General features: G+C 37.0%; 1 protein-coding gene across 8 annotated transcripts in view; it reads left to right on the top strand.

Annotated features, from left to right (window-relative positions):
- Positions 1-17,995, top strand: part of Cadm2 (cell adhesion molecule 2) — a 977,017-nt gene extending 959,022 nt beyond the window's left edge. For 4 of the 8 annotated variants that reach the window (XM_087576478.1, XM_087576477.1, XM_087576481.1 and 1 more), the window contains 2 exons: positions 8,173-8,298; positions 10,330-12,480. In XM_087576478.1, the coding sequence (XP_087432604.1) occupies positions 8,173-8,298; positions 10,330-10,448 (245 nt within the window). In that variant the 3' untranslated portion in view covers positions 10,449-12,480. Of the gene's footprint in view, positions 1-8,172; positions 8,299-10,329 lie in introns of all 8 variants that reach the window. The other 4 variants (XM_087576479.1, XM_087576482.1, XM_087576483.1 and 1 more) reach the window with 2 other exon arrangements.
- The last annotated feature ends 7,381 nt before the right edge of the window (positions 17,996-25,376 follow it).

Here is a 25,376-nt window from a genome sequence, read left to right as displayed (position 1 = left end):
CACCTAGGATTATAAAGTCATCACAAATTGGAATAAATTATTATTATTATTATTATTATTATTATTGAATCATTTTTACAGTCCAGTCATTATCCCTCTCCCGGTTCACCCTCAGACAATTCATCATCTCATTCTTCTTCAGGCATATCCAAGAGTTTGTCCCCACACTCCAACCCACCAGGCCTCCCCACTCCCTGGGGCCGCAAGTCTCTTGAGGGTTAGGTGCATTTTCTCTCACTGAGGACAGACCAGGCAGTCCTCTGTTGTATATGTGTCAGGAGCCTCAGATCAGCCAATGTATGCTACCTGTTTGGTGACTCTGTGTATGAGAGGTCTCAGGGAACCAGGTTAGTTGAGACTGCTGGTCCTTCCAAGGGACTGCCCTACTCCTCAGCTTCTTCCAGTCTTTTCCTAATTCAACCACAGAGGATCCTGGTTTCTGTCATTGGTTGGCTTTAAGTATCTGCATCTGACCCTTTCAGCTGCTTGTTGGGCCTCTCTAGTTCTCCATTAGTCCTTTGGTATTCTAGTGATTGAGGTAGTGAGCCTTAATGAAAGACTAGTTGGCATTACCAAAAGCAGTTTACTGAATCTGAGAAGCTCAATGTATCCAGCACACAGGTTCTAATCCTGTCTGAAGTAGAGATGCATGAAACCTGGTCTCCCACATCCTCTTGACCTAACACTTTAGACTTATCTCATGCTGTACTTTAATTTTAATTTATCCTGCTTATTTTTAAACATGGAACATGGTGGATTTAGAAACCCATACGTGTTTGCAGTGCTGTATTTGTTTTAAAGACATGTGAAACTAAGCACATCATGCCCAGCCATGATTTTGCAAATAGGACTTTATAGTTTATGACTTTTCCAGACTGTAATTTCAAATAAATTTATAGTGTAATGTGATCATCCACATTTTAATATCAAGAATTACTTATCATAAATATCATTTGACATAAGTTTCTCTTTAGAATATTTTATTCTAAAAGCATCAAAACCCACTGTAAAAAGATGTTAATCTCAGAAATCTTTAAACTCGTAGCTTCTATTTCCTGTTCTCTATCCATTGCTGGTGGACGATAATTTTAATGCAACACAGCAAAGTCTGGTGGCATTTACCCACTTCCATGGTCACAGACTACCTTTGGAAAATCATGAGCTAACACTTGAGGACAAATAATTATCTTTAAGGATAGATGATGTATTTATTTGAATAATAATGCAAATTTAGGTATCTATAAAGAACTGTGGAAGGCTACACTTTATCTTTTATTTCTCTGACAGTAGGAGATGAATTGAAGGCTGTATAAGACATCCTTGCTGGGATTTATCCATTTAAATTATGCATTATCCCTGTATTGCTCATATGGTACTCACCTGATCCTCATCCTCTTACTTTAGTTGCTAAGAATAGAAATTATGGAGAGACTTTTAGTCTAACAGATGATAGTGAAATAAAAAGCAAATCCAATAATTCATAGTGAATGTCAAGTTTTAAACATATTTTTGGCAGGAGAGATATAAAGAAGCTCCATATCTAAATTATCATTAAAATATTTAAATCAACATGCTACACCTGTATTTGTTTTCTTGAGATGAGACCTGCAATATTCTGCATTAATTATAAAGGTAATTGGAGGGGGATAATAATTAGTGCTGCGGAAGACTATCCCAAAGTTATAAGGGATCCATAACTGGTAAGACACCAAGTCATAATGGAAAGGAAATGATGAACCTTTAAATTTCAACTCAACAGTTACCAAGAAACTCCCCCAAAAGTACATTCCTAGATTTGGGTTGCTCCTCTCCCTGAGTTCTGATAATGATCCTTCAAGTTCAAAGTTGTCCTAGTTCAGGCAAAGAAAACTAACTAAAAGTGTTTGAGACTAATGATAACCGGGCCAACCTCTTACCTGTTGCTATCTTAAGGACCAGGTATACTGCATGTTGAGAAGTTCTGCCCACATTTCTGACCCAAGAGGAACCTGCTTTTGGGCACAGGGACCTAGAAGCAGTCAGGGGCAGGACCTTTCTGGTTTCTTCCTGCACTGAGAACCAAAAACCAGTCGTCAGGAGTCTTCTGCGCCAAGTCGCCAGGAGTGCCTACACACCTGAGAGCAGAGGAAAGACCAGCTCTTCTGCGCTAAGTCGCCAGGAGTCTTCTGCGCCAAGTCGCTAGGAGTCTTCTGCACCAGTCGCCAGGAGCGCCTACACACCGGAGAGCAGAGGTAAGACCGGCTCTTCTGCACCAGTCGCCAGGAGTCTTCTGCGCCAAGTCGCCAGGAGTCTTCTGCACCAGTCGCCAGGAGTCTTCTGCACCAGTCGCCAGGAGTCTTCTGCACCAGTCGCCAGGAGTCTTCTGCACCAGTCGCCAGGAGTCTTCTGCGCCAGTCGCCAGGAGCGCCTACACACCTGAGAGCAGAGGTAAGACCAGCTCTTCTGCGCCAAGCTTCAGGTCACACAAACCCAGAAGCAGATCTCTGTTCCCAGGTCCAGCTGAAAGAAAACAGGTCTGCAGGAGTGCTGACACACAGGCCCACAGGAGGGTCAAGCCACTGTTGGAGACAGCAAGACAAGCTAACACCAGAGACAACCTGATGACGAGAGGCAAGTACAGGAACCTAAGTAACAGAAACCAAGACTACTTGACATCATCAGAGCCCAGTTCTCTCACCAAAGCAAATACTGGATATCCAAACACACCAGAAAAACAATATTTGGATTTAAAATCACATTTCATGATGATAGAGGACTTTAAGAAGGACATAAATAACTCCCATAAAGAAATACAGGAGAACACAGGTAAACAAGTAGAAGCCCTTAAAGAGGAAACACAAAATTCCCTTGAGAAGTTCATAAGACAAATTACTAAACATTCCCTCTTCAAGTCCTTATAGGGCCATCGACAAACTCAGAAGACTGTTCATCACAGAGTGCAAGAGGCTACTCCCTCACCCATGTCTGAGTATATCTATAAGTTCCAACCTGGCAACCCAGAGCCTGGAGACAATATGGAAACGCAAATACCCTGTGGTCTGCACACTCCTCCAGAAGAGATCATTAGTGTTACCCCATGTATCCACCATACCCAGCTGAAGGGCGCTACAGAAGACAGTCAGATGGTTCATCACTAGGTCTCCTGCAGTGCAATCTCTGGGATAGTGCCAGAAGTTCAGCCCTTTGTGATGAAACCCTTTACTGAGGGGCTAGGCCAGTACTGTCTTGTCCAAGGTGACAAATGTGGAACTGTCATACCTGATTACATCGTAAACACAACATCCCATCAGTATTTGGAACCTGCTTTACTTCTTGTAGCAGGACATCTGTTCAGTCTGCCATATTGGATTGCATCAGTCACTTTCAGGAAGTCATTGAGAGGCCCTATCACAGTATCATCTAGCACGAGGCTGGCTAGTTCAATGGCTAAAGTTTTACAGAATCAGATACTGGGATGGACCAGACAAAGTGCCAGGTAATGCATTATTTGGGTGTTAGATATCCACCCCTCTTGTGTCCCCCTCAGGAGGGCCTCTCCAGAGTGCAGGGCAGTCTAAAGTCTGTTTTTTAAAGCTTCATTTATTAGCATGGATAATGGCAAGGGTCTACAAAAAAATGCCTGCCAACTGTTAGAAACAGGATCAAGCCTTTTTGAAGATAAGCTGCTAGCCTTTGCCAACTACCCAATGCCCAGACAAGATCCCCTTTGCAAAATCTTGTTTAAGATCCAAAAATCTCAGACTTTAAGTGATGAAGCTGTCAGAACCGTGAGCAAACACTCTAGGAGCAGAAGAGCAAAGGATAGTTTCCTCTGGTGCACCTCAGAGGTGGAGGTGTGGGTTTCGGCCAGCAATGTCACTGAGCTGAAAAGATTAATGTTCCAAACAAAAAGGCAGATGTCTTAAGCCAGATGAGACACCACACCATAGAAAGACCCTGGTCAAGAGAGCCAAACCGGCTATGGTTGCTGAGATATAACAGCTACCAGGTTTCAGATGGCCTGAACCAAAACGGGCCAGTGTCCTACAGAAGAGGACCGATGGATTTCACAGAGGCTATAGACATTTTCATGGATATCATAACTGTCCTCATCTGCAAAACCTTCCTTAGGCTGTGGGAAGCCATTCCACCATTGCTGCCTGGAAGCCCCCCACCCCTGGTGTCACCAGAGCAACAGCAGCCTCCACAGCCACAGTTGCTGCTAGAAGGGCTGCGAGGCAGATGTCAGTCTGCAAGAAGTCATGTGCTATTGCGGGACAGTGACTGACATATTCCTGGGGTGGCCCCTTCTATTTTAAAACTTTTTCCAACCAAGAAACATAAAGTGACACATAGTAAATACAACCAAACAGATTTAAACTAGGTGGTTGGTGAGATCTCAGTTGGACCCAAGATACCATCATTTTTGGCTTGTTTCCCCTAGATGTCCTATGTGGAAAGTACCCTAATGATCTAGTTTTCTGGTTTGGGTGGAGGCATCAGGAGTTGACAGGAGGCAGCATCTCAGGGTACACACTCCCTAGGAACTATCTATTCCTTACAGCAGCACCATTTATCAAAGATGCCTTTTTTTCCCATTGTATATTTTTGGCTTCTTTGTCAAAGATCAAGTGTCCATAGGTGTGTGGTGCTATTTCTGGATCTTCAATTCTATTTCATTGGTCAACCTGTGTTCTGTACTAATACCACGAAGTTTTTATCACTATTGTTCTGTAGTACAGGTTGAGGTCAGGGTTAGTGATTGCCCCAGAAGTTCTATTGTTATGAATTGTTTTTGCTATTCTGGATTTTATGTTTTACAGATGAATTTGAGAATTGCTCTCTCCATGTCTTTGAAGAATTGTGTTGGGATTTTGATGGGAATTGTGTTGCCTCTGTAGACTGCTTTTGGTAGGATGGCCATTTTTACTATCTCAATTCTGCCAAGTCATGAGCATGGGAGATCTCTCCATTTTCTGAAATCTTCAATTTCTTTCCTGAGAGACTTGAAGTTATTGTCATATCGATCTTTCACATGCTTGGTTAGAGTTACCCCAAGATATTTTATATTTTTGAGGCTATTGTGAAGGGTGTTTTTTCCCTAATTTCCTTCTCAGCCCATTTATCATTTGTATAAAGGAAGGCTACTGATTTATTTGAGTTAATTCAGTGAGAGAAGATGCACCTAACCCTCAAGAGACTTGAGACCACAGGAGACCACAGTGGAGAGAGCTTGTGGGGTAGTAGTGGGAGGGTGGGGAGGGTGGGGAATATCCTTTTGGAGATGAGAAGGGGGAGATATGGGATGTGGAACAGTCAAAGGGTGAACCAGGAGGGGGGAAACGACTGGACTGTAAATGAGATTAAAGAATTTTTAAAAAGTAATTTAAAAATAAATTTAAAAAAAGGAAATCGTAATTTGCTGGCATACAGTGAACTTGCCAAAATCATATAGCCTCCCCATTCTTTGCCTTTTATGCACAAAAGAAACCACATCCCATTTGAGACACTTCAGTTAGCAAGAACAGTTAGAGAAAGCAAACTTTCAGGGACCAAAAAGCAAGGTTGGTACACTCAAGGACTCTTCCAGATACTAAGACTATGGATTAGATCTTTGATGGATTAAATTTTTGCTACCAATTTGGAAAGTATCGGGGCCTACTGACTAGGCTCTAAAAAAGGTGCCTCTAAATGGCATTAATTGTGCTAAGGCCTCCTGGACTACTAAAGTCTAAGGGCCTGTTCTAAAACTCGTTAATAAATTAGTATACATTACATAAAATGAATTATACATGTGACTCTTGTAAATTGTTAAGATGATAATATAGGTTACTGTGGTTATCTTTTGTTATGATGTAGTATTTTACATTGTTAGCCATAAGCCTTTATGTCATGAGGCAAAAGTTAGACAATATTACATAAAATTTTAAGACTGGCCTATGGTTGAGAAGACTGCAAATGACAGAAAAGGGAAGGGGAGTTATTTATAAAGTATAATACTGCTTATAAAGTTAGCATTCTAAACAGAAAATCCGAACATTAAAGGTTTCTCCAGCTTTGACTGCAACCACGAGTAAGGACGTCAAGGCTTCACTATTGAGCTCACCAAAATCAAACCTAAGCACATGGTCACACCTTACAGCTCATTGAAAAACTAGATATTCTCTACTGAAACATGCTCTATAAAATAGGGCAAATCACTGACTAATATACGATATGCAAATATCTGTAAAGTGATATAAGCAACATGAAGAAAATGAAGGATAATGTAAGTCTCCAAGGGAAAGATAGCAGAATATACAAAAATCTTAAAGGAATAAATAAAATTCTTGAAAAGATTTCAAAGAATTAATGTAAGATAACTCAAGGATTGAAGAGAATGTAACAAGACCATAGTATAAAGTAAAAAAAAAAAGAAAAAAGAAAAAAAGAAGCGACTCATGACATAAAGGTAAAAATCACGAAAGAAATTGAGACATCTTGAATCTACAAAATTCTGATGGTGAAATGCAGAATACAGATTATGAACTTTGATGTCGGAGTGGAGCGAAAATGTCTTCTCTTTTCATTTTGTTCTTTTTTTTTTAAGGTGAGCAGGGATTGCTACAAATATATAGAAATTCAAATCTGTATAAAATGCTAAAGGTAGCTTATTGGCAGATTGTGGAGTTGGTTTTCAAAGTTGAGGTCTTCGTACCCTCCTGAGGGATCGTTCAAGCACTTCACAGCACATTCTCCATAATACAGGCGTGGTATCCACTCTTTAATTATCATTGTTCCTACATACGAGCTAAGGGGAAACCACTCACGACAGCGTGTCAGACTAGAATCACAAGATCCTTCAGCTTTGACGATACGGTTTTCTCTTTGCTTTCAACCTGGAAGGGCCTATGCCAGGATGCATTAGGAGCAGGCGCTGTAAACCAGGACCGTCATCGGCACAATTCAGCTTTTATATTCCATTTCTTCCTTTCACACGTTTTTGGTGTCTATAGATTGTTCGAACTTTTAAACCCAGGTTGTTATTTTCGTTTGGTTATGATTCTTTGACAGGACACTGGTTCCATTAAATATCGCACTCCTAAATCTATTTGCCAGGTACCGGTCTCTACAGCCACTCTTTGAGATTTTGAAAGCATTAGTGCCAGCCGTAACTTATTTGTTGCCCTCTGAATCCTGCCTATAAAATATCAGGAAGTACATGGGGATCTTTGCAAGACGACAGTTGGGAGAGGAAGCTGACCTTTGCCAGAGAGCAGAGCCTTAATGTATTTTCTTAAGTCAAAGTTTCGTTGGGTTTTGTTCCTTGCCATGCGACTTTCATAAATGGCAATTTTCAAACATTTGCTTATCTAAACATCTACATTTTTTTTATCTTTTTATCCTTTGCTGGTTACCTCTTTCCAATAAAATCGTACTAACAGCAGAATGTAAAGGTTCTTGATAGTCCTTTCCAATCATTGTTTGGAAAAATACAAATCCAATGAACATTTCATTCTCAATGTTTATTCATGTTTCGCCTCCTAGTGACATTTCACGGTTGTGCAAGCCTGTCACCACACTATATTACTCCACCAGATTCTGACTCTTCTCTCCAAAATCATCCTGCTCTCTCCTTCTCAGTTCTCTCTGATGAAATTATTTGTTATGATTATCTGGACTTAAACTTTGATCCTCCCAAGGATTTATCTTAAGAGCAATCATCAATTTTAATAGCTTTAAATATTATTTGTGTAATCATTAATAGCAAATTATTGTACTAGACTCCAGATTTTCCATCGTAATGATCTTTTTTAAAATTTACCTATGAATTTTCTATATCATGAGTAAACATATATGTATATATATATTAAAGAGGTTCACATATACATTTATTCTTCCAAATGTGTATACTAAGTAAAAACATGTAACATCAAAAGCTTATATATATATATATATTTAATTCATGTCATATTTTCCTTAAACTATAAACTCCATGGTAGAAGTTATTAACTTGTTCAATCTTCTATCTCCAGGTGTTCTTTGCACTGTAGCCACACAACCAATGTTTGTTGACTGAACGATTGACACAATACATTTCAATACAAATTCATTCTAATAGAAACATGCTCTTTTGAAAGGACCCCTCTGGCTCCAGATCTGTATTTCAGGAGAAAGTAACTGACTAAAGCACCACTTTTCATTCTCTTGCAGATCCCAATTCTCTGGCTGGTCAGAATGGCCCTGACCATGCTCTCATAGGCGGCATAGTGGCTGTGGTTGTATTTGTTACCCTGTGCTCCATATTCCTGCTTGGCCGATATCTGGCAAGACATAAAGGTGAGCAACAGTCAGAGAAAGCCCTCTTGGTTTGGATAAAAATCTTGCAAACACTGATTTTGACATATTATATAGGGTGTATGTTTCTTGAGTGATTGAAGGCAGGGATGCAATTAGAGGGATTTGCAGATGTAAACTCCATACTAACTCAGGGAAGGGGTGATAAGTGTTATTTCTAATGGGTTAACAGTAATTTTATTAACTCTACTATGAGGTAAATGCTGTGCTACCTTTAAAAGTGGAAAAATGTCTATATTTTTGTAAATAAAAACATACAGGGAAGGGAGTGGAAACACCCTTAAGAAAGAAGGAGAGGGGAATGGGATAGGGGACTTATGCCTGGGAAACCGGGGAAGGGAATAACATTTGAAATGTAAATTTAAAAAATCCAATAATAAAAAAGAAATATTAGTTTTATTCTCCTCACGATTATGTTAGCTTTCAAATACACATAAATTATGATTGAGTATTTTGGTTTACCTTGCTTATACAATTTTATTGAAAGATATAAATGAATAGCAATAGAGAAGTGAGTAAATTGAAGTAGGAATCATAATATTTTAAAAATTATTGAAAGGTTAATAATAAAAATGAAATCAATGAAGTTGGAAACATGGTTAATGGGTAAAATGTCTGCCGTGCAAGCAAAAATTTGAGTTTGTAAATCTAGCAACCATGTAGAAAGGCAGGTATGCGACGATGCATATTATCCCAGCATTGGAAGGTAAGAAAGTCAAACCCAGTGACTTCAGGGCAACCCTTCACTCTCACTGTAGAAGTGCCTGTACCATTTTATTCTTCTGATAAAACTTGTCTGCTCCATATTTATTTGTAAAAAAGCCACTGTAATCATATTTACATTTCTTTGTATTTCATTTTTGCCTTAAGTTTTCTGACATTATTAATTGCTGAATGTCTATGTTATGAATTTAAAACTGTTTAAATTATAAATCAATTTAAATTATAATTTAAGTTACAAAATTAGAAGCAGATTTTACTTTTTCTGTATCATAATGCTTAGTAAGTCATACTCTGTCTTTGTAAGTTAAAAAACTTCAGCAAATTAAAAAATAATCACGAGATTATGGCAAAAAATATGCACCATGAATCAGACATTCATAGTTGGAGTTTAATGTTAGAGAAAAGCGTATACTTTATATTCTTCCTACTAACAACTGGTTCATTTTGAAAATTTTGACCATTGTCTAAATAAACATTGGTTTACAACACCAATCTAATTCTGAAATGAAATGAAACGAAACAAACCAACAAAACAAAACAGAAAGCTGAATGAGAACAAAAGGACAGCAATGTATTTGTAGTAATGAGGTTCAATACTGGATTATTTGGTTAAAAGATATATATATATATATATATACACACACACACACACACACAGAGGGGGGCGACACGGAGGGAGGGAGGGAGGGAGGGAGGGAGGGAGGGAGGGAGAGATTTATGAGTCAGGAAATTATGATTTTAACAAAGTAAAATTTTTAGAAATTTCATTTTTATGATATTCCAATCTAAACATTATTGACATACATTAGCTCAGTGAGATTTTCATGCCCAGGAGTATTTGGCTAATACAAAGCAGACGTCTATTATTTTCTTGACCTGTTTTGTCTGGTTTTGGTGTTCTTTGTCATATTGGTTTTTATGTTGTTTCATATTCTTTGTTTTGGAAGTTCAGATGTGAGTAAACATGATAAATCATGGTAAAAGATTTAAGACTATTGTCAACTATATGCATCTTAACAAAGAACCCTAATGGTTTCAGCTAAATTCAATCCATCATTAAAGAATCAAAGTTACATAGTGGTCATTTCAGTCTCCCTCCTGCCTCAGTTTCGCTTGAAATACAATCTCTTCGAATAAGAAAAGAAGTTAGAATTTTAAATGTTTGAATTGTGTGGTTCTATTGCTTCTCAGTATATTGTCCATTTCACCAAGGCTGGGTCAAGTTTTTTTCTTAACGCTAGTTATTTTGTGAGATGCCCGGAACTAACACCCTTCTTCCCCCATCCACAGGAACATATCTCACAAACGAAGCTAAAGGAGCCGAAGACGCACCAGATGCCGACACAGCCATTATCAATGCTGAAGGCAGCCAAGTCAATGCCGAAGAGAAAAAAGAGTATTTCATTTAAAATTCAGGCTCCAAGTTCTGAGTTTTACCTACCAGGCTGACTGCTGGAGAAAACTGGCAATCATCTCTCAAAAATCATTCCAACCATCTTCTCCTACTACTTTTATTAACACCCATACTGTACTGCTCTCAGTAGCCAGTGTATACCAGCAATCAGCAGTTGAAAGCATCATTCTTTAATTACTGTACCATCCATAATGCAGGACATTTCTTATTGCCTAAATTTTACACCATTGCTCTTTTAACATACAGTGCTTGAATATACAGCCTTAACAATGTTAATCATCTCACTGGATCATGATACTGAGTTGTTTTTATACATTGAAGAAATGTATGCAGAGCCCCGCCCCCACATTTATTTTCCATTAAGCCACAGACTTTGTCGTTTGCCATTGGACAGTTATCACAAGTCCCAGGATTAGGTGATGACCTACTATGTTTAAGCGTAATCGAAGATTAGAGGTTTACAAACAGTGTTTTCTACCTGTCTATCTTCAAAGGTAACATGTTGTAGAAACATACGCCCTAGAAAACACAAGCTGAAAACCACCGTAGTATACTTTCTGGAATGTTTGAGTTTATACTGGTAACACTGTATCAAGTTGCTACTTTAAAATTTAGTGTTTGATACAGGCGCCATGTGTATTGATTATACTCATGACATGACACCTTATACTATTATATAGATCCTACCATTAGGTTATTGTAGCTTCATTTACCAATAAATTATTACAAACATTTAACTGCTTTGGGAATCATAAAGATTTCATTCATTTCTCTATTTGATTCTATAATTTATTTGTTCCATATGGATTCACCTGCCTAAACAAAACTGAAGTAGGGCACAATTTTGAGACATTTTAGTATCTGTATATAGTGCATATAATAAATCCAATTAAACATTATTTGATACATATTTAACTTTTTTGGCTGTAGGTTATTCAGTCATAAGTACGCATTTTCTAACGTTCATTATATCCCTTTAGATATTACATAAACTGATATTATAAGTAGATAACATGTATTAGTATTTTTGTCTGTATGTCCTAGCACTGTCAACAACAAATTTTTGTAGTTCTTGTTAATTTTATTTGTTATACAATGGAAGCACAATGTTACAAGGAAAGGTAATTTTAAGCTAAACAACCAGTGCGCAGCCTCAGGTTTTAAATCACAACCACAGTTGAATAATAACCTAAAAACCAACTCTTAGTTTGATTTAATTAAAAAAAAACTTTACACATTTTCATTTGGCAGGTTTCAGAGCTGCTTACCTACATTGATTTGCCAAAAAGGAAGTGTTTATGATATTTTTTCTGCATAAATGAGCTAATTCTTTGTATTAAATTCCTGTCTATGCATTCTATGAGGTACAAACTTATGAAACAGAGAGTGATAGAGAACCCAGGCCATGCTCCTAACTCCAAGGTGAAAGTCTCTTTCTCTGGATTATTTTAAATTTTTGGTACATTGAACTATTATAAAATTCTGTAATCTTAAATATATCACAAAGCCAATACAAAATCTTCTTTCTTTGGATGAAATATAACATTGGTAGAATATTTTTTATTACATTTATTGGAAGTTAATGAACAAAGATCCAGTTAGATGAAAAAAATTATTTTCCCACTTATAAGCATTGCACCTTTAAGAAGAAAACAAAAATTATGATATGGTAGCTGTACTTGTGATGTCTAACAGCATGGTGGAGTTTTAAAAATACCTTGGAACTTATTTGGGGGCGGGGAGCAAGAATGATTTAATACACTATCCTATGTTAATAACAAATGAAAGGCAAAGGGTGCTGTATATTAGATTATTTATCAGAAAAGTATCAAACATTTAAGGACAATGTTAGAATTTTTAAGTTTCTTTTTTTTTAATTGTATAGCATTTATCTTGTTGATTTCTTATAAAAGAAAAAGGACAATGTCCGTCAAGCAGCACTTTTTCAAAATATACAGAGCATAAATAATATGATGTGGTTGAGTGTTAACATAATAAATCATATACAGTATGACATTTTAAGGAAATAAGTCTGCATTGATGTGATTGCATGCTTGTTTTTACAGTTCACTCCATACCATCTGTGAAAAAATGCAATAATCTGTTAATATAGTACGGTAGTTGGAGAGAATCAGGTAGGTGCCTCTAGACACATTGAAACTAGAATAGGTCTATAAACTGCTCATATCTTTCCATGCATAATCTTTAGGAAGACTCCACACAGCAAAATTCATCCCGTTAGTACAGAATGGAAAGGTCCTTACTGCTAAGTGCGTTGTATAACGGCATCATCAATTGCTATTTAAAGCCTAATTCAGGACACATTTACAAAATTGCTACTCTTCATCGATGCTGTATTTATATCCTCCTTCATCTATATTCTACTTGGCTCCAACTGCTAAAATTGTTGCCTAAATAACACAAACATTATTTATAACGCTGTAAAATTAGAAACCCCAAATCGTTTGTATTTCAAGACTTTTGACTCTTTTAACCCTTCTGAGGAATACACAAACCCATTGGAGTTTGTAAAATGAAAATCACTGGCAGATAAAAATTAGTAGGCTCTAATCGAATTGTTTTCAGTTAAATGTAGCTAATTTGGATTGAGTGACGTTTCCTGACATGGAAAAAAAAGTGATGAAGTTATACTTTCCTGTATTGAAAGGTTATCTGGTTTTCACTGAAGGAAACAAGTTAGAAGAACTGTGGGTATTCCCCATTCCAGCAAATAAAAAATAAATGAAGTAAGATTTCTAAATTGGACTCATGTCAACTGAGAAGCCTGAAATGTGCGCAATTGTATGCACATGAGCCTCTCTGTCTCTGCTAAGGGAGGTCAGTAGGTAGGACACGCAGTGACTGGAATGTGTGCACTGCTCAGAGACTGTGAGCACCCATTCGTTACAAAAGGACGTTCCTCTCTGCCAGACGTGTTTACAGTGCACACTGATTGTCCTCCAGCAGTCAGATCTAACCAACATTCTTCTTGTCTTCTTTTCCTTTTTGAATGTCCTGGGAAGAATGGTTACCAAGACTATAAGAAAAAAGGAAATGTTATAAGTAATGACAAAATACCCCATTGGAAAATTGGTGTGTGTGTGTGTGTGTGTGTGTGTGTGTGTGTGTGTGTGTGTGTGTGTGCGTGCGTGTACTGAAGAGAAGAAAGATGAAAACAAACACAGAGAAAGAGATTCCAACTTGTTTTCTTTGACCAGAAATTGCAAGAAGCAATTTAAGGAACCTGATATTGGGATTTAATGTAGAAACCGGATGATCTCATTAAAGATGTTCAGTCCTTCATAGAAACTTTCCAATCATAATAACAAGTAGAGAAAGGAAGAACAACTTTCCTGACAATGGCAAAGAAGCTAACACCTCATTGGTTTTGCTCGGGTTTTTGTTTGTTGTTTTCTTGTAAAAAAAAATATAAATATTCAAGTAAAAAGACAGGCTCACCTGTAACTATGTACTCATGACTGAACAGCAGTGAGATGCCATATCGGTACACGTACAGCAGCTGTTTGACAGCATGGCTCTTCCGTGTAACATAGCAGTTATCGTGTGATTTAGTGCCACTTACTGCAAAGTGTTACCAATGGGCACATCGAAAATGCTTTCACTTCCTCACCCTTTCGATGTAATTATAATTTAAAAGATAAAAATAGAGAATTTCACACCTTTTTCCAATGGTGGGGGAAAAAAGACTTTTTGTATCAGTCTGTAGCTTTCCCATAATATTTTGGTCCCAAAAAACTTTTGAAAATGCCCAATTTTATTTCCTTTAATGGACGGTAATCTGTAATGAGTACAGACAATGAAATGATTACTCAGTGGTCACAACTGACATAATTGAAAAACCTAAAGGAAATGACTGACAAGTAATGCTTTTTGGTAAGCGGCACCAAGTACACACTAAAAACTATGCAAAATATAGGTAACTACACTGTATGTACATGTAAGTATCTTGTACTAGCTGTGTATGGATGTTGGAAACCCATGTAATTATAATATGCATTTTGAATTCTGGGAAAGAGGAAATCTTAGTGTAGATAATATAATTTGTTTTGAAATATACATTGGCAATATTGAAATATACTCAGTGCAATATCTCTAATTCTATTGCTGGATATTTAATGCAAAGGGTTTTTAATATACTCTTAAAGGACACCCAAGAGTTTGCTAATTCACCTCACATGTGTGAAAGTACTAACTACAGCAAGTTTTATTTTTTTTTCTTACTTAATTATTGAAGTGACAAAGGACACTTACTTGGTTTAGTGTTCAACATTACTGCAGAGGATGAAAAGACATGGATTTTAATCTTTGATTCATAACTAATCGAATTTGACCTTCTTAAACTTTCTTTGAAATGTATGTTCTTTAATAGATTAATATACTTTGATTATGAGTAAAATGTATTCAAAGAACGTAAGGTACATTTAGTACTTAAAGTCACTTATGTTTTAATGAGATCTTCCTCTGTATATTTCCTTTTGTCTCCCTATCACAACCCAAACATGCCCTTTGCACTTCGATATACCCTTCCAAAGGCAGTGGATTGAGCATAGCAAGATAATCATGAGACTTGAAGGGGATGGTATATGTGAATGGGTTCTAAAAGCATCAGCATTTTTGTGTACTGAGATTACTACTGAATGCAATAGTATTGGATATAGCTGGTAATTCTCTGCCATGCATACTTACAATAATTCTTCTACCTCTCTCACTTTTAACATGGGCTATGATACTTCGATATAAATAGCGGAAGTAAATATTTACAGGATATCCCAGGAAGCACCATTTTACGACCTTCATAACAATGCACTCCCCACTCCCTGGGAAATCTCAAAAGCCAACTTCTTGTAGTGTATTCTATGGTGTGTGGACATGCGTTTCTTTAGCTTCTCTATCCTTAGCTGCACATAGGTAACCTATGAAACTTTGGTGGGGACAGTCCTTTCCATGCCTCGTTAATGTTTTGCTGTTATGTAATTGTAACTTTTTAGAAGTAATTTGATGGCAGCAGTTTGCAATCCAATCTGACATTCCATTTTATTTTTAATGTGTAAGAATTTCTTCAGATCCAGTGCTGTATTTTACGTACAAATCATGTATACGATTTAATTTCCAGAGAAGTATTATCTATATAAATGAAAATTAAGTATTTGAAAACTGCCTCCTTATGAACAAATAACCCCAATAATTCAAAATATTGCCTCAGAAGCCCACTTTTTCTACCTAGGCATGATAGGGACTTTTCAATAATGTAATTTAAATATGTTAAAATAAAATGCCATTTTAGCATATTTTCCTTCAGGAAAAAAATAGATTACATAAATTTATTAAATACTGATGGTGAATCTGTAAAATACGCTTAAAATTAAAGTAAGATGTCTTGTGTTACATAGTTATGTTATAAATATCATTTGTTTTAGTCTTCAACATCGTTTCCATATATGTATATGTAATATATATGATCATATATATTATATATATAAGAAATGTGATTATTTTGGAGAAAATGGGCCCAAATGTGAAAAAGTTGTAAAGAAAACACTATACCCCCTTGGAAATATGATGTATATTTCAAAGATGTTCAGTTAAAAGAGAAGTGACAATTGCAGAGGCACAAGAAAAATCTTCCAGGACTCAGCACTTAAGCACTTTTCCCACATCCAGGGTCAAAGCAGTAGCGATCCCTACACGGACTTTTAAGCGCAGCATGAAATGCAGCATTACACGAACACACAGTACTGTCAAACCTCAAATGCTTTCTTTCTTTAGATGCTTTCCCTTGTACATGATCCTCGTAGACATGTTTTTATATTTGCTGATAGTGAAAGTCACGCGCAATAAAATGTCACGGTTGGAAGCAGTAGTCACTAATCGGTTAAAGACAAGTACAAATGTAAACAGTTGTTATCTTTCTCCGCTTTGCTTTTCTCTGTGGTTCCCATGTGTTGACTGAATGTCATAAATAGAACAAAAAGCAATCTAGAAGCTTTTCAAAGCTAGGAATATTGCTCCTTATAAATATGTAACATTTTAATCTTTTTACAAACTTACTTCGCTGTACTCGCTGTACGTGTTGTCGATTGATTCAATGATGCGATTGGGTAGTGAACTATGGACTTCTGAGTCTGGAATGGTTAATCTCTTCTTCACATTCAGTTCACATCAATATTTGTCAAACGGTTGTTTGGCTTTTTATGTAACCGTAAATATTTCTTAAAGATAGCTCCATTCTTATCGTAAATATTTCAGTGCAAACAACCTTTGCAACAAGTTTGCCGTGTTAAAAAAAAAATTTAAAGACTTATCTCTGAAAACTGTGTCCAGAAATGCAGGCGTTCCCACTAATGTAGCTTCAAAAATAATGTGTTCTATTTACCTGACATGAAATCCGTATCTTTTGGAAGGGTATACTTATGACAGCACTCAAATGTATTCTGTGCTGTAAAGAAAATCCACCAAAATGAAGCAGATCGCACAGAAAACAAAACACAATTATCGAATCTACTCTTATCATGAACATTTACACAAAACAAAATGCATATTGTAATATTAAGTACATGACACTTGCATGTTGACATGCCTATATACTTACAAAGTATTCAATGTGTACTGAGTGGCGCTTCAAATATGTCATGTACAACACTCCTAAACATGCCTACAGGGTTCCCACCTCACTCCACCCTTTCAGTAAAGTCTCCTCAGAAAAAGATGTCTGATAAATATGAAAATAATAAAATTTGAATTTTAGTTATCTGCTGGACATTACTGAACTTTTTCTTCATTTACTGTATTTTAGGCTTAAACTCAGACATTGGAAATAAACTTTCTTTTCTCTAGTGAAAAATTACAAAAGGTGTTGTGAAGCACATTCTGTTATGCCAAACACATTATTTTGAATACCTTTTCTCAATTGCATTTTATATCCATCTATTTGAAGTTTTCTCAATGACATACAATTTTCTTGTAAATTTCTAGAGGGAACTTTTTTTTAAATAAATGAGAGCTACTAAAAATGTTATCTTTCTGATATAACATTTAATCATTACTCCTTGAAATGTATGAACCTTGTAATATGCTGACTAAGGGTTAAAAAAGTGTCGCTGACGAAAAGAATTTTGCTTGAGATTGCCAACATTCAAAATTTTGTAAAAGTAATTTGACATCCACTTATTTGTGTTTACTAATGTTGACTAGGAACAGAAGCAAAAATATCTAAAACAAGCTTCATTTTTATTTCTATACTCTAACCGATATATTCCAACTACCTAAGATAATGCAATTAACCATATATACACCCCAAGCTTATAACAATAAGAATTTGAGATAAGCTTTTAAATTTATGGAAGATTTTCTTTGTGTCTTTGGAAGTTCACTTATCATGAGATATTTTGTAGTCTACTTTAAATAACAGATTTTGTTATACAGGGTAAGCCAAAGGCTGTACAAGAATTAGTGCCATTGGGTCTGATATTTGTGTTGGACCATGAAATATTCCATTAAAATTTGTCTGTAAATACAAGGCAAGATTTTGTATCTGGTTTATTTTTATTAAGTAACCTGTTATGTTATTTCCCATTTATACTTTTTTTCCAGCAAAAGAAGGCATGCGATATTTGGTAATTTGAAGCTTTCTTAAAAATCAGATTCCACATATCCAAAGGAAATGAGGACATTTTCAGGGAAACATTCATGAAGGGGCTTTTTGTTGTTGCTGTTTCTTCTTCTGATGATACCCAGCATGCCTCTCCACATAAGCTCCAAACCAAGAAGGCACGTGGCCATCATGCTTCCTAAATGGATAAACTTGGGATAATGGCAAGTTTAATCCTGATAATTTTATGGCATTATAAATCCAACATTTCAAACAAACAATTTATCATACAATTCACAATGAATCTTTGTCAATTCATATGTCCTTAATTTTATAATGCCTTTGGTACATGAAAGCAGCCTTTTCTGTATAAAACTTCAAATATAACTTTAATATATATAACAAGATGTGTTTTGGAGCTGAAAGAGTCTAGGAAATGTTTAAATTTAGGGAAAAAATTCAGCAATAAAGCTTTGTAAAAGTTTAGATATGCACATGTCCCCAGATTTTTGAAAACTTGAAGTAAAAGCAGGGAGACAATTCTACACTTGCATTTAAATTGAGTTTAATACTAATTTAGGCTTCATTATTTAACCAAAACAATATGTAAGGTTTCCAATAGGCCAAATTAATCTACACCCAAAAGCTAAACATAATACTTTAAGCCTTGCTCTAGAAAGCTCATTAATACAATGAGACTAGTCTTACAAACAGTAGTTACTTTAAACACTTTTGACATTGTTCTGTTTGATGGAAAAGGAGATAAATTCAGTAAAAATATGTATATTAAGAAACAATTCCCATATTTTAGAAAACCAAAAACCAAAAACATATTTATCTTTCAAACATTGTGTATAATCTTAAATACATGTAACATTTTTCTGTTTGTATCTTATGCTAACTTTTTAAGTGGATCATGTTAATAAATGCTTTATTATAATAATGACTATAAACTTTAGTAATCTTCTAAAGAGTGCCCGATACCACAATCAGATTTAAGGTATTATTGAAACCCTGAAAACACACATCTTGACTGTAACTGCAAAAAATTCTAATTTTTTATTTGTGTTAATATAAATCCTTACCCATGATGTATATGCATATATATATATATATATATATATATATGGTACATGTATGTGTACACCCACACACCCATACACACATATATATAAATTCAATAGATGAAAGATTTTAGAAATACAATACTGGTTTATAGAGTGATGGACGCCAACTTTAAAGATTAAGGATGGACATATAGACTTTACATACAGCCCAGTCAACACACTGAACCCCAGAGTCAAAGGAGGGAGACAAGAAGAAAGAGATGAAAGAGAAAACAAGGACAGATACAGCATTTCCCGATATCTAGGAGTTGATGTACAGCAGTAAGTACTCCAGACACCGTTAACTCCGAAACATTGCTGATAACCATACGATGTCCTTGAAGTACAGACATTCTAAGACCTATAAACTTAAGTAATGATTCTAATAAGAATTTATGTCTTTTTAACTTCCAATTATGTGTGTCAAGAAATTAATGTTTTCCAGTAAATTGGAAGATAAAGAGGATTAGAAAACACCTAATGCTCTGTTTTACCTATTTGGTAATTTTTACCAAAAATCAGGAGCACATTTTAGTATGTTTCTAATAGGATCAGAAAATTTTGTGAAATTTAGACTCACAATGTCCAAGATCCCACAGATCTTTCTACTTAAGATTAGGATGTAGTCGTCTAAAGACTTCAACTTGTACTCAACAGCCAAACAATGAGTATTTATTTGCTTCAAAATGCATCCTTTGATCTTAGATTTTTCCATTGAAACAAAATTTTCAGTTATGCAGTTTGTACTATTAAAAAATCTCCAATTTCTTCTCTCAAGGTGTATGTTGTTCCTAAGCACTAAATGACACAAAGACTGCATCATGGACTATGGATTCCCTCAAGAATAAGGGAAAGCAGGCATGTTTTAAACCCTATCTTGGTTGTAGAATTCCCTGCTAAATGGATGGAATAAAAGTATTAGACTGAATTAACATCAAATCGAAACAAATTCATAACTTACTAGGAACCCTAGACTGAGTCTCTTCCTTAGCCTTGCACTAAACATCAAGTCCCCAAGCTCTGCCAACATTTTTTTCCCTCTCTGAACCTGGCAGTCATCTTGATGATGCTGGGTACTGACTTCTGTCACCGCCAGATATCTATTACTTTCTCAGAGAAACACTGGGAATACAATTTTCCCATTAGAAGATAACTTTGAAAAGATCTCTGAAGCCAGTGCCACATCTTACAAGAGAGCAAACTTAAGTTAGTGGTCAGAAGGCCATTTGTGGAATTGGAGGGTTAAAATATGAATCCACTGCTCAAGTGGATCCCTTCTGTGCTGTGGAATTCGTACCACTGGAAGCACACACAATCTGATTCTTCTTCACTCGGTGTTATTTATGGAATATTTTTCGCAGAATTCATCAGACATAGAATTAATCTGTTTTCCTGGAATTTGAGAGTGACAATTTTTAAAACTTCTATGCTTCTGTTCTAAACTGTCATCCGAAATGAACGACTGAAACACCACTGTGACAGCCACACTGGTCAGGAGTCTCTGAGAAGCATGGAGGGGCATCTTGAGGTAGGATAATTAATTAACACAATAGCTGAGTGACAGAGCTGAGGGGGTTTTAGAAAGTGCTAAGGTATGAAACCTCAGGAAGTTGCTTTGCGTTCACAGCCTTGAGACGGGGTATTACTAAGATGCCCAGGATGATCTAACATTATTTAATGCCTCAGCTTCAAATACCTGCTATTATAAAGTGGCCCTAGTAGACCCTTCTGAAGCTTTTGCTCTAAATGTAGAAAGACTCATTAATTGAGCAGTACTCACCATCTGGGTAGATCTCATAGTCAGTGATCAGGAATATTCGCAGGGTCCCATGCTCTGAATGACACTCCATAACCCGGCTTGATGGCAGCCAGTGGTCATCTTGAACTTCATAATTTCACACAGACTTTACATTTTGCAAGAGAAGTCTGGTCAACCAACAAGGCTTGTTCTGAAATGACATGCTATCATGCTAAGCAAGCCTTTAAAATAAATAAATCTTATAAAATATAAATCTTATAAAAAATAAATGAGTTGTAGGTAGGGCTACTTGTTAGTATGAAGAGGCTCTGGTCTGGATCTCCTCACTGAGTAGAACAATTATGAAATGTAGTCTGTAGGTGAGTGACAAAGGATAAGAAAGACACACTTCTCTTTATCACTGAAGGCTGTTGGAACTTCCTTTGACTCTTAAGTAAAAACTTAAGTAGAATTGAGTAGTAGTGTGGAGTAAGTAACACCATTGGGATCTCTTTTAAAGAAATGTTGACAAGATTTCACCCATTTCCAGGTAACAGACTTCAATAATGCTTAGTATTTCAGAAAGAAGATGCATAAAACTTTCAGTGCCCATCAACTCAGACATTCTACTGAATACCACATCATCCAGTATTCTTAAAATATTGCTGCCCGTGAGAATCTCAGGCTACCTTCTTTTGTTTTTTAAACATGAACATTAGCATCTTAAAACATACCAGGCCAGTCTCTTGAGCAGTTGATTCAAGGACTCTGACCGTTCCACGTTTTACAGAGTACACAGAGGAGAACAGAAAAGGAACAGTCCCGATGGTTTATATATAATCGCCAATTCTAGCGAGTGCTGTGACCACCTACACAAGAAGACGAAGGATAAAAATAAAACTACTTGCCCTTTGAGAGTGACATGTTTTTGGGGAGGAATACTGGAGCAAATATTTGATGAGTTCACAGTTATTAGCCCAGAAAGGGTAGATAAAAACAGAGCTCAAGCAAAGGGGACTCCAGCTGTCAGGGACTGTATCGGCGGTAACCAACAGAAAAGATACCAGGCAAAGTGACTTTTAGCCAGATTTGTCTCATCACAGGCATGACTTGCGAAATAACTAGTAAAATGTATTTAAGAAATAGAAAGGCAGAGTCTTTGCACCAGAAGGGAAATCATTCTGGATTTTGAGGGAGCCGTGACTATCCAGGTAGGAAACCAAGCACGGTGACGAGACTACATAGGAATCACAAATGTCATGAGGCTGCCGTCACACTCTGGCTCAACAGAAGCCGGACCTCGTTGGCTTGTTCACTTGGCACACAGTACAGCCTGCTCGCCTGGCAGAACAGTGCGGGTAACTGACCAAGAGCAAGCTTTCACTCAGCAACACTTGTGGATACTTAGCTGTGCTGAGGCCCTGCGAAGCCCCGAACACGATCTGGTCCTGGGGAGTAAAGGAGCCCTGGCTGCTGTGCTTCTGAGTAGTGAAAAGGATAAAGGCAGCCCGGATGAGAAGAATTGTTTTAATCAGTTCAGATCAGAGTAACAATATAATTTAAATGGAGAAATCTGTAACTAGTGTAAATGGGCGACTCACTGCCTGAAGAGTCAGATCAAAGCTTAAGCACATAGACTGTGGGACGAAAACTCACACTGCTTCACACATGCTAAATTGGTGCCCATGTTTTCTCACAGAGCAGGAAGAGCTAAAGGAGCTCTTTTTGGCCGCCTAGATGGGGCATTAATTCAGTTCCTGGTTCCTAGGGAATCTGCCCTTGTGATTTGAGAGCGGCCCCTAAAGATCACTTTTGTAACGCTATTTAGAGGAAGTGTTAGTCAGGAAGCAAAGAACAGCAATTGCTTCCTTCCTCAGTACCATTTAGGCCACATGAATGACAGTAGGTCCACATCATCTGGCATAAATAGTGTGACCTGTGATCAGTTAACACCTTTCTGATGTAGACTGGGTGTACTTTTCCAGTCCAGGCAAGATTGAGTAAGATTCTTCCCGCATCAAAGAGGAAATCTGTTGCACAGTGGAAAGAAGACCAAACTAAACCAAAATGGAAAAAGAGACACGACACACATGAACCAAACTGAGGGGGAACAGGAGAAGGACTGTCCCCACAGTGATAAAACGTCCCCAGATATCAAAGGCTTCCCCCACCTTCTAAGGACAATTCCCACAGATCGGTACTGTGTCTGGATGTGCTGTGACAAATCTTCTGCTTTTTTCTCTTTCCTTCTCTTTCCTCTTCAATGGTATCAACATTGTAAGCTCGCCTCCTCCACCACCTGCCCCACCCCCAGTTTCCATTCTCTCCCGGACTATAATAAACCATCTCTGAGGTCCCTTTCTGTTCTGTTTTCAGATCCTTTCATGTAGGAGACAAAGAATCTGGAGACTTTGTTCCTCTAGATACCAGCCATACCACTAGACTAGGGAATCAGTTTGAAGGTGTTAACTCAAGGGCACATGCACCTTTAGATTAAAGCAAGTGAAAGCTTGGGTTCTCTCTTTTTCTGCCCTTGAGTCTTGGAGCCAGAGGGAAGGAAGCATAATGAAATAGCAGAGAAGAAATAAGAGCTGAGAAGGAATTTTCTAACTCTACATCCTTGTGGTTAAGATTTACAAGTCACTCAGAATCATCATCCTTACTGATGGGACCCCGGGTAGCATACATCTGCTTAACCCCAAGTTCTTGTGATATATGCATAGATTTGAATCAGTGTGCACACTACAAGAAGTTAGTATATAATGGGTGGCAAAATATTAGATACTTTAGGTTATATACTATGTATTTTGAAAACTCTAGTTCTTACTTTATTCTTTGTGAAAACTCCAACTATTTTTGTATATTTAACTATGTTCAAATATTTTGAGATGTCCTCATATCCCCCTTTCATGAGACTGTAATTATTTTTGTTTTATTGCGGAAGTATTTTGCCCACATGTATATGTATGTACAGAGGTTAGTGGAGGTCAGATCCACAGAAAGAGAACTATCCTCTGTTGTCAGCTGTCTATCCATGTCCCCTGGAAGAACAGGCATTGCCCTGAACCCATCTTTCCATCGTGCTCTTTAAAATTTATGCGAGCAACAAATTATGTTGCATAACTAAACTGCTTTGCAGATTGGACAGCATGTCTCTTACCGGAAGTTGACAAAACAGAATGCACTTTCTGCAGGCATCAGGAAGGGCTGGTGTTGTTTAGCTAAACCATGACCCATTCTCCCTGTCTCCAGGAACAGTCAAGAAAGTATTCTTCAATAACTGTGAGAAGAATAATTGTGACTGAGTAATGCTTCTAGAAAATAAGGGAAAAAAACAGCCAGAAGACATTCCAGTGCAAATAAGAGCATAGCAAAAGGAAGAGGAAATTGCTTTCCAGGCTTAGGAAATGGCAAACAGAAAATCAAGGATCTGAAATGATTTACTGGCAAGCGGCAGGGGTTGCACCACCTTCCTGTGAAGTATTTGAGGAAACTAGCTAAGGAGGGGCTCTGGTTCATACTTTACAATAGCCAATGCTGAATTTTAGTGCACAGAGCAGTGAGGCCGTTGTTACTTGGGGTGTGGAACAGTAAGGAATTGCTCGTTCTTATTCACGACTCTTTCCTTTTTTTTTTTTTTTTTTTTTTTTTTGGCCATCTTCAATTTCATGGGAACTGATAGAATGCTATCACCACATATTATTGAGTCTATATATGTATATATAATATTTATGTATGATTATATAGTTATTTATATATAATTATATATATGTATATATAGAATAAACACAAAGGTTTCATAACATTTTAAAGGAAAGTTCCATAGCAGCAGAGAAAATAATGGAGGAAAGACGTAAATTGTTTAAGATGCAATCTGTTTTGTCCTGATAATGGTGAAATCTGCATCATTAAGCTATATCAACAGTTTTGAGAACAGAAAAAGAAAATAGTAATTTTTTTTGTCTAGAATGGCATTGCTTAGAGATTACAGCCAGTGCATTTTAGAAGTATTCATGGTTTCTAGACTTTTGTGTTTTCACACATTTTGTAGGTTATTGAAAGAGGATTTAAAGACGTGTGTGTGTGTGTGTGTGTGTGTGTGTGTGTGTGTGTGCATGCGCTCATGTGATTTAAGGCACCTTTGGAAGTTGAAAGAGAGCATGGAGTACCCTGGAACTGGCAGTTCTTTGAGAGCCTCCTGACACAGTACTGAGATCAGATTTATTAGGAGCTTAGAACAGTACACATTCTTTTCTTTTTTTTTTTTTAACTAAGAGAGCTGACGGTTTTACTTTTATATTTCACAATATAAGTGGAAACCGCACATTTTTGTATCACTTCTCCCTCCAGAAGGATTCTCTCTGTTAGGAAGGGAGGTTCCTTGTCATGCGTCCAGTAAACACTCAGGCTCCCCCAAGATCTCCTGGTGAACCCACGAGACATACAAAACGATGAAGAGCGCTTCTGCTC

This window comes from Rattus norvegicus, chromosome 11 (genome assembly GCF_021556685.1).
Source record: "Rattus norvegicus strain SHRSP/BbbUtx chromosome 11, alternate assembly SHRSP_T2T, whole genome shotgun sequence".
In the NCBI taxonomy this organism is placed as follows: domain Eukaryota; kingdom Metazoa; phylum Chordata; class Mammalia; order Rodentia; family Muridae; genus Rattus; species Rattus norvegicus.
This window is presented reverse-complemented; position numbering and strand designations above follow the sequence as displayed.